Source organism: Medicago truncatula, chromosome 8 (assembly GCF_003473485.1).
Source record: "Medicago truncatula cultivar Jemalong A17 chromosome 8, MtrunA17r5.0-ANR, whole genome shotgun sequence".
In the NCBI taxonomy this organism is placed as follows: Eukaryota; Viridiplantae; Streptophyta; class Magnoliopsida; order Fabales; family Fabaceae; genus Medicago; species Medicago truncatula.
In genome coordinates, this window is record NC_053049.1 from 41,450,656 (window position 1) to 41,461,161 (window position 10,506).

The following is a 10,506-nucleotide window of genomic DNA, read 5'->3' on the forward strand; positions in this document are numbered from 1 at the left end:
GGTACGGCTGTTCCAACATATAACACACCACATAGTTAAATACTTGTTAAAATATCCAACTTTCTAAGATAAAACCTTAAATTATATTTGCAAAAATAAACAGCAAAGTAATAAAATAACATGACATTGATAGCAACATAACAAGTGTTTGAGATTCTTTCCTATTTAATGGACATGAGATAGAGACAATGACTCGAGCTAGACACAATTAGAATAATAATAATTTTATGTTATTAATATTATTATTGTCATTGTGAGCCATTGTGTCCATCTCTTGTCGGAATGAAATGTTGTTATGTTCATCGTGTCTATCTCTTGTCAAAATGAAATGTTCATTAAATGAAGAGGATTATAATAAAGGTTAGTTGATTACTTTTGTTACCTTGTTTGAAGGGTTGCACATTTTTTCTCTTTGTATTCAACATCATTTTATAGGGCATTTGTCCAGGTTATCAAATTTCATTTCAACCATTGATAAAAATGGTTATGATAATAAAGTTATAAATGGAATTTTGAATTTTGTTAATTCTGGTATAGGCAGCTATTAATTGATAAAGATTTGAGTGCACGAGGTTTTTTTTGGGGATAAGAAGGAACTGAATTAGAAACATGACACCATGTTTGGTTTGGATAAGAAGGAACTGAATTAGAAGCATTGGATTTTTTAGGACACTAAAAATTACCTTTTTTTAAGTTACCCTAAAAAGTTATTAGCTTTTATTAAGGTAACCTAAAAAAATGATTAGCTTTTCTTAAGGTAACCAAAAACAGATGATTAGCTTTTATTACTTAATAAAATAGTTTATTTTTATTATAAATTTTAATTAAATTGAATCAAATTTTAACAAATAATAATTTAAATTTTAAATATAATCTAGGCATGTGTATAGAAACTTGAGGGGAAAAGCATGTGGTTCGTAATATTACGAATTAACTGCTAAAATATACATTTTATCATTGCAAACGTACTAAGTTTTGGTTTTGGTCTTCACAAAAAAAAAATAAAAAAAATCCCTTGTAATATCACGTATATTATAAAGAAAATAGGTTCTTTTGAACCGGTTTTTTCTTCTTTAAATATTAAAAACTAAATGTAACAAACTTTATTTTACCAAGCCAAATGTAATAAATTGTATATGTCAGGTTTTTTTCCATATCATTTAAAAAAGATAATGGATGAGAGAGAATTCAAAAATTAAAAAAAAATGTAACAAACTAGATCAACTATATGTCGCTATAAATATAATCGATAAAAGAAGGGAAAATATCATTAATACACTGAGATAAAATATTTTTAAAGGAGCAACTAGAGTGTAAAATAGCGGCTCTTGTCATACATTAGTCCTCTTACCACATGCGAGGTAAAATATTTTTTCTTTGATCCTTGATTATTAAATCAAATTACCAAAACAAATTTTTGTTACTCTTTTCACTGATTCATTTTCTCTCGATTGTTGTTTGTAATCATAAAATTCCAAAAAAACAAAAAAATATTTTATTTAGAATTATTATGGAATCATTAATATTTGTTTTATTTAGTTTATTTCCTAAAAAATGTATTTCCCAAAAAATATTTTATTCTGGTCCATATATTTGGGTCATTGAGATTTGTCTATTTTTTCGAAAGTTTGATGATTTCAATTTTATATATGGATCTTTTTTCATATTTCTTTTTCATATATGTTGTTGTTCTACAATTTGATGATGAATAACCAAAATATTTGACTAGAGGACTAAAATAATCACAAATTCATGTATTGATAAAAAGTAAATTATGCATTCTTCGATTAAAAAATTAAACGTAAAAACTCATAAGATTTAATTTTTTTAACAGAAAAATGCATGAATTTTAATGTTCTTGTGAAACATAGACCCTAAATATGGCCCGTGTAATGGGACACGATTATTATGTTGTGGATTGTTTATGATATGTTAGATGTGGAAATATAATCCGGAAACATCTCTGAAAAAAGAACATTATTGTCCATACTTAAATTAAAAACAAATGCGAGTCCAGGATTTCCTTTTGTGCTTAATAGATTACAATTTTATGGTAGATTAAGTTTTGCTATTACCATAAATAAGTCACAAGGACATATCATTCCCAATGTTGGAATATATCTTCCACGACAATTATGGTCAATTATATTTTTTGCTAAATTGGTGCTCACATCACGTATTGTATCAGGATGCCCTTGCTTAATTACCAAGCTGGGCAGCCATGATCAATTATATGTAGCTTTATCAAGAGAAGTTTCTTAAAATTCAAGAAAAAATCTGATCAAAGAAATCAAGGAAGAGATGGAGACTTTACAAAAAAAAATATTGTTTTTATAGATATTATTTTATCGCAATCATATGATTTTTCCTGTACATAACAAGTCATTTATTCATTTATGTTATCATTTTACTATGTATTACTAGAATAAACAATAAATGATCGTTATTTTATTTTTATTTTATTGACAGGAAAACCAAAATACGTCGATTTGATAAATAATTTCGTTATATGTTTTGACAATAATTTATAGATAAATCGATGTACGAATAATTTCTATTAATATTTAAAAATTGTAATCAAAATTATGCAAACAAACAGAATAAAATTTACACACACGTTAACGTAGTAAAAAGAGTGGACATACGAGCACGGTAGTGCCCATCTTTCCGCCAATGTATAATAGGCTTAAAATACATGAATTTGGGCTAACTTTTTCATTACTTTTTTTTCGTAGATAGACGAGATGGCCATCATAAACTTACGCACACAAAGTGGAGTACTTAGGTTCGAACCCTGATCATGACGTTCGACCTAATAATTTCAGCATTTTTGCCGATTTAGCTAGGACTTATGAGACTTTACCATTCATTTAAACTATTTTATTTACTATTTTATCTTTTAATAATATTCTTTAAATATTAAAAAATTAAATGTCATTGAAATAGTAAATATCCCACTACAATAGCAACAATATTATATATAAAAGAGATAAAGATTTTTAGTTGAATTTGTTATAATTCCAATTATACCCTTATATTACAACAAATAATTGTATATTATTGAAAATAATTAATACATGATGCAGTCCTTCATAAAAATTAATACATTTTAAAGGACAAATAATTTGAGATATCTATAAGGAAACAGAGCGGGTTATTAATGAAAAATAATGTTTCAAAATCAAATAGTATTATCTTTGCAACATGATTATTGCAACAAAAAATAATTGAAAGAATGATTATTGTAATTGAAATTATGATTTTATATTTCTATTTTATTTTTTTCGTGAAAATAGTTCTATTTTATTTTAAATGTTGATACGAAGAAAGTGACTTGTGCGCTGTGAAGCTCCGATACTTCAAAATGGATGACGTATCGTATCTCCTGCGTATCCTGCACTGATACCTGTCTGATACTTCCCGATACGTATCAGGAGAGTATCCGAAGATTAAATTTTATTTAAAAATAATAATAATTATTCGATACTTCCCAATACGTATCAGGAGAGTATCCGATAATTATTTTGCACCGATACCTGCCCCAATACTTCCCAATTAATGTTAACTAAAATAACTTAATTCTTGAGTATAGTGCTTCTTTTTTGGATCGATATAATATAGCACTTTCTTTTGGATATAGTATAGCACTTATGGTGCTCTTTTTGGGATATATTGTGTATGTAATTGACTAATCATCATTCTCTTAATCGTCAATATTATTTATATTTATGTTGATGTGTCCCTATGACTGGTTTCTTTTGTTTGTTAATACATTTGTATATTAAAAAAATGGTTTTAATTATACTGTACATTTAATTATATAAATTTTTTATTAACGTATCCCAATCGTATCGTATCTTGATTTTTGAAATTTTCCTGTATCAACATATTGATGCAGTATCGTATCCGTATTGTATCTCGTATGCGGGCTTCACGCGCTATTTTTAATAATTGTCGCATGTGACAAGTAGGTAGATTTATCTAATCTCACAATAATTATATATTTGACCATTTTACACAAATGAAAAGTACTGGATCAAAGATGTAAGTAAAAGGAGGATTATGATTTCATGCGCCCATTTTAAATGGAGCTTACCATTTTAAATGTGGAGAACTAGGGTGTCTGAAGTTTGAACTTCGATCCTGCATATATTATAAATTGTCTCTACAAACTGAATTAAACTAACATGGACTTGTCCCAACGAGTTTCTATACACATCCCTAGATTTAAAATTAAAAATTAGTAGTATTTAATTAAAATTAAAAATTATAATAAAATCAATTATTTGATGGGAAATGCTAACCGGTGCCCCCGGACACTGGTTAAGGATATGAAAAAGGAAATTATATAATAGTTAATGCATTGAAATTGTGTAATTAATTGATAATAAAGTCGAAAACAGTTTTCTTTTATGGTAATAATTCCCTTTCATGGTATGCTTAACCCGTGTCCCGGAGACACCGATTAACATGATCCTTATTTGATTACTAAGTAGCATTCCTCTATTGTCAAAAACAAAAGTAATGAAGTAAAAATATAATCATTAGTTTCTTTTTGAGGGAAAAAATCTAATCATTAATGTCCCCAAAAATCTAGCGTTTCTAATTCAATTCCTTCTTATCCAAACCAAACACATAATGCCATGTTCTCTCAAACCAAACCACACCACACCACACCACACATGCATGACTCATACTCTCTTCAATTTTTACCATTCTTTTCAAAATTCCCTCGTGCGTCCATTCTTTCCTTTGTTCCTTCTCTATCAATGAATAACTACCTATGTACCAGAATTAACGAAAACGACATTCTATTTTTAACTTTACTACCATAACCGTTTACTGAATGCATAAAATTCTAATTTTTGGAATACTATCAATGGTTGAAATTTGCATTAGATATGTTACGTACGTGCATTCTTCTTCAATTGTGACCGCTTAACTTAATGTGTACGTACATGTGTCACCATTGCTTAAATAAATAATCACCACAAAGAAAAATATGTGAAACTCTTTCAACAAGGTCACACAAGTATTCAACTAATAACAAACTATACCGATAAACATCACCGTTATTACGAGCTTATGATCATCATCTGCATTTAATGAACATTTTTTAAAGGTAATAGATACTATATCTATCAATGTGTCTATTTCGAGTTATTATAACTATATAGTGTGTCCATTAAATAGAAAGAATATTAAATAGTTGTTATGTTACTATCAATGCTCTGCAAGGCATCATTACTATTTTATTACTTTGTTTTTTGTTTTTCCAAATATTATTTAATGTTTATCTGAAAGATCGATTATTTTTTTGAGTATTTAAGTAAGAGGTGTGTTGTATGGTGGAACAGTCGTACCAGCAACAATTATGAAGTGTTTCACAATGTGCTTAGTCTCTTTCTTGCTTCTATTTGGCTTCTGGTTTCAGAGGTATGTCAATAACCATAGATTCTTCTTTTAAGTTACTGGATTTTTAGCTTTACTTGCTTGTTTTTTTAAGCTACATTTTTTGGACAGTGTCAAAATAAGCTTGAATCATAATTCCATAGTATACTATAATGGTTAATTGAAGAGTTGGAACCCTGTTTTCAGTGTGTCATCAAGAAATTTATCTCGGAGTAACATACAGCAAATAGGCTTGCCACCAAGAGGTTGGAATTCCTATGATGCATTTTCCTGGATAATTTCTGAACAAGAATTCTTACAGAATGCTCAAATTGTTTCTCAGCGTCTCCGTGTGTATGGATATGAGGTATAAATACTGAAAGGAAATATAGTTTATAAATGTTTTTACTTTACTGCATCATAGTAAATTGGTTATAGATATAGATTATTGAATTCCTTGTTTCTACCTTTGTAGTATGTTGTCGTCGATTACCTCTGGTATAGGAAGAATGTCCCGGGTGCTAATATGAATTCTCTTGGATTCGACGTGATTGATCAATGGGGAAGGATGGTCCCTGATCCAGTCAGGTGGCCTTCTTCCAATGGTGGAAATGGATTCAGTGAAGTAGCTAAGAAAGTGCATAGCTTAGGTTTAAAGTTTGGAATTCATATTATGGCAGGGATTAGCACACAAGCTGTGAATGCAAACACCCCTATCCTAGATACAGCAACGGTATTATTTTGATTTTCTGCTATAACTTTATCATCTATATATTTATTTATGTATTATAAATTCACAAGTATGTCAGTAGATTAACTCAAATAAGCAACTTTAAAATAAGCAAATTCAGAGAGACAATCTAAAACAAAAGTTCTTATTGACCTTTTCTTGTGATATACTAGGGTGCTGCTTATCAAGAACTTGGTCGAGTATGGTATGCAAAAGACATAGCAATCCAACAAAGGCGTTGTTCATGGATGTCTAATGGTTTCATGAGTGTAAATACAAGGTTAGGAGCAGGGAGAGCTTTTTTGAGATCTCTTCATGAGCAGTATGCTGCTTGGGGTGTTGATCTTGGTACTGGCACTACTAACTTACTGTCTCAACATTTTTATCATATCATGATGATTTTAAATCTACAAAGTATTGATTGATTATACATTCATGTATTAATTTAAATTTGCATTATCATGTACAAGAATATATAGACAGTTCTGCCTATGCTTTGCAGTAGTTTTGAAAGATTTTATGACTTTCTTGCAGTGAAACATGATTGTGTGTTTGGCGAGAACTTTGATTTAAATGAGATAACCTATGTATCTGAGGTATTCTGATCAGTTTCAACTATCTTACTTTCATCACTACTACTTGTTCTTGTAAAAACACTCGATCTCAATGCTTTCGCTATGATTTACAAACTTATCATACGACATGTCATGCCAGGTTCTCAGCAAGATTAATCGTCCCTTTGTGTATTCTTTATCTCCTGGAACCAGCGTGACACCAGCCATGGCCAAGCATGTCAGTGGACTAGTCAACATGTATCGCATAACAGGAGATGACTGGGATACATGGCAGGATGTAGCGGCTCATTTTGATATATCAAGGTGATTAAATTTTTTATACTAAGATACTTTTATCAAGTCTTCGAAATATGTTGCAATCATGCTACTTCTCTGTATATGTTCTTCTATTTTACCATCAATTCACCATATTACATAACTTCAGTTCATTAAATTCTGAATCAGGGACATGGCTGCAGCTAATTTGATAGGAGCAAAAGGTTTAAGGGGAAGTTCCTGGCCTGACATGGACATGCTACCATTTGGATGGTTAACTGACCCAGGTGATGAGACTCGGGTGCTAGACGACCGTGACGCATTCTCTCTTGATTAAAAAGACTTACTGAAATATGGATTTTTGAACTTTTTTTTAATTTATAGGTTCAAATGAAGGTCCACACAGGTATAGTAAGTTGAATCTAGAAGAGAAAAGGACACAGGTATATTGATAAATAGCATAACTGAGTTACTCTCTTATATCTTTCCATGCAATCATGTGTTTTGCAATGCATGCATTATGATAGACTATTCAGTGAATTCATTATTATATCACAGATGACTCTGTGGGCTTTTGCAAAATCTCCTCTTATGTATGGAGGCGATGTGCGGAGGATCGATCCTGCCACATATGAAATTATGACGAATCCGACCCTACTAGAGATTAATCATTTCAGCTCCAATAATATAGAGGCATGTGAGCCATCAAACTTTTTTTGGATAAATAGTTGGCATGTGAGGAATAAACTTATCACCAATCATAACCTTTTTTACTGCAATGACAGTTTCCTTATGTCACGAGCTCGAAGAACTTGAAAAATGAATATCAGCAACGTATAGGGAAAATGAATTCTATGAAAGGAGAGAAACAGATACATTCGTTAGGCCTCACTGGCTGCGCAGAATCAAAAGCAATTGGTTGGACTACTGGAAATCAAAGTCTTAACCGAGATCTTGAAAGAATCTGTTGGAAAGGGAGTGCAGAAAACTTGCATCAGAACCCTTTCTGCGTACACAAAAGAGAACTTCCATTGAGATTGTAATAACGCTTTATCTTTCTATGCTCTGTTTATATAACTTATTTGACTATTTTTGTTGTTAACAACATAAATTATTTAATTTATGTTGTTACAGAGATGGAGAGAGTATGTATCATGAGGACTATCGCGGGAAACATCATTTGGTTGCAACCAACCAAATGAGAGTTTGCTTAGATGGTTCTACAAAACGAAAAGATACTTCCAAAGATTTGAAGAGAGCCACATTTTCTCCTTGCAGATTGGACTCAAATCAGGTATATTGTAGTCCATATTTCATGTACAAGTGCTGCATGTAGCTCTTAATCTTTAGGTTGAAAATCCTGTATATGATCCTTATTTTCAGGATAATCAAACTTATCTACACGTATACTGACAGTGTCAAACTTTCATTCACATTATATCGAGTAAATATGCATTTTAGTTCTTGAAATTTTGAAGGTAGGTCAATCATAGTCCCTCATGTGAAATAGCAATTTAGTCATTTATATTGAAAAAATCTATCAGCATAGTCATTTTCTCAAATTTTGCACCACAATTTTAAAGGTTATATACTTGTTTATCCCTAGCTAGGCAACAAAATAGGCCTTGGCCAATTCATTATTTTTATTATTGAGATTTGCGGGTTCAACTGGAAAGATGATCAATTTTGTCTTTAACAGATTTGGGAGCTACACTCCAATGGGACCATGGTAAATAGTTACTCAGGACTGTGTGTAACAGTAAAGTATTTAGAAGGTGAATTTTAGTACATATACGTCCCTTATTTTAGAACTGACTTATTTTTTTAGTTGTATAATCTTCCTTGGTTTTATTACTCATAATGGAAATCGGACATTTGTGCAGCAAATGTAGTATCGGGTGGGATTCGCTCTTGGATTGCAACGGGGAGAAACGGAGAAGTGTATTTGGCTTTCTTCAATCTAAATGAACAGAAGACACCAGTATACGCAAAGACATCAGATTTGGCTAAGGTTTTCCCTGGCAGACCAATCAATTTCTGTCAAGGTAAAGAAGTGTGGAGTGGAAAGAACGTTGCAACAACGCAAGGGACGATATTCATGGATTTGGAAGTTCATGGATGTTCACTATTTGTTCTACATTGCAAGTAGTTTGGCTTCAAATTATTCATATATTATTACAAAGGAAAATTTTGAACCTCATTGTTGAGCTTTGTTTGAGAATTGAGAAGTGAGGTGCGTAAGTGTTGCATCCCACCATGCTGTATACGAGTTACGTAGGTAACAAGTTGTGTTAATAGCCTCGTGTTTTTTCCAACGTATGTGATAGGTAGGAACTTTTTTGTAATTGGAAGAACACGTTTCATTCTTGTTTCAAAGTGTTGTTGCTTTAATGCTTAATGACAAGAGACTGAACATAGTACCGAAACTATAAAGGGTAAGATGCTAATATTAAAGTAGGACAAAACAAAGTATCCAAACGTTATAATAGAAATCAACCACTACAGCTAGCTATTGTCGTTTCTTGAGTTGCGCAACCACAGATGTCTTGAATTTTATTTCTGGGAAATAATAAGAATATAAATGTATGTATTACACATGATCGATATTTCATTGAGTGTTGTAACCAACTGTTAGAAATTTTTGTGAAGGAATCATTTAAAATAAACAAGAATAGTTTACTTAATTCGATCCAAATTGACCTATTATAAGAGAGACCTCTCCGCTTTACTATCAATGGGGTTATTTGCAAAGAACTTACACAATATTGCTAGGTTAGGTGCTCAATTTTTCCACACGAAGAGTCCTATCTAGATCTTGGTGTTCAACGAGCTCCTCCAAGATCTTGTTAACGTTGAAGCAGTCTCTCTTGATCCTTTCACCTTTTGATGCTTAAGGACAAATTCATATCTAACAAAACTTGTTCCACTCCCATACCAGGTAAAGATCAGGGATCTATAGCATTAGAAGTAAAAGTGATCAATTCTCGCTTCTAAAGATTGAGTTAAATCAGTTTGTTAGAAAGAAGCTCAGCGTTGTACGTAGCTTTATATATCGCAAGTAAAGAATGTCATAACATCACCATGTCTAAACCACAAAAAGGGGTTTAGCTCATGGTGAGATGAACCTCAGAGATGGAGATGAAAATAAACATAAGTAAAAACATGGAAAACTAAATTGATAGATTAAATAGAGCTAGTACAAGATTACAATCCTTGAAGGAAAGTGGTGAGCTAAAAGCATCACCAACTAATGTAACTCTAAACCTCTAGAATCTAGCAAACATGCTCATATATGGAGAAGAAGAGATGGAATGAGTACTCCAAAGTTGTTAACCCTAGCTGAAACCGGACTTCTCCAATTCTATTACAAATTTTCGGACCCTCGACACCAACACATGGTTGTCCGTTTATAGTACAAGGCCAACCACAACAAGTTGTACATCATTTGGTCAATTTACATAGAGAAGTGATATTTGTACAACTAATATTAGACGACTTTGGTGACAACTATTTTTCTCCTCTTGTGATTGGACAAAATGGAGAGAGAAAGAAGAA

At 31.5% G+C, this 10,506-nt stretch overlaps 1 protein-coding gene across 1 annotated transcript; it reads left to right on the plus strand.

Annotated features, from left to right (window-relative positions):
- Positions 1 to 5,010: 5,010 nt before the first annotated feature.
- LOC25501839 (uncharacterized) lies at positions 5,011 to 9,377 on the plus strand. The gene is made up of 14 exons (XM_013591274.3): positions 5,011 to 5,122; positions 5,358 to 5,436; positions 5,599 to 5,758; positions 5,867 to 6,124; positions 6,295 to 6,469; positions 6,656 to 6,717; positions 6,836 to 6,999; positions 7,141 to 7,238; positions 7,336 to 7,394; positions 7,510 to 7,644; positions 7,737 to 7,990; positions 8,086 to 8,245; positions 8,651 to 8,726; positions 8,835 to 9,377. The coding sequence occupies exons 2-14, from the start codon at positions 5,375 to 5,377 to the stop codon at positions 9,098 to 9,100; spliced, it is 1,929 nt and encodes a 642-aa protein (XP_013446728.3). The 5' UTR covers positions 5,011 to 5,122; positions 5,358 to 5,374; the 3' UTR covers positions 9,101 to 9,377.
- Positions 9,378 to 10,506: the final 1,129 nt, after the last annotated feature.

What these genes read in the sequence shown, in the direction of transcription:
- LOC25501839 (XM_013591274.3), top strand. Translation starts at nt 5,375, where the DNA reads ATGAAGTGTTTCACAATGTGCTTAGTCTCTTTCTTGCTTCTATTTGGC. An exon ending in TGGATGGTTAACTGACCCAG is followed by an intron (nt 7,239 to 7,335) that starts GTGATGAGACTC and finishes TTTAATTTATAG; the next exon opens with GTTCAAATGAAGGTCCACAC. An exon ending in TCAGCTCCAATAATATAGAG is followed by an intron (nt 7,645 to 7,736) that starts GCATGTGAGCCA and finishes CTGCAATGACAG; the next exon opens with TTTCCTTATGTCACGAGCTC.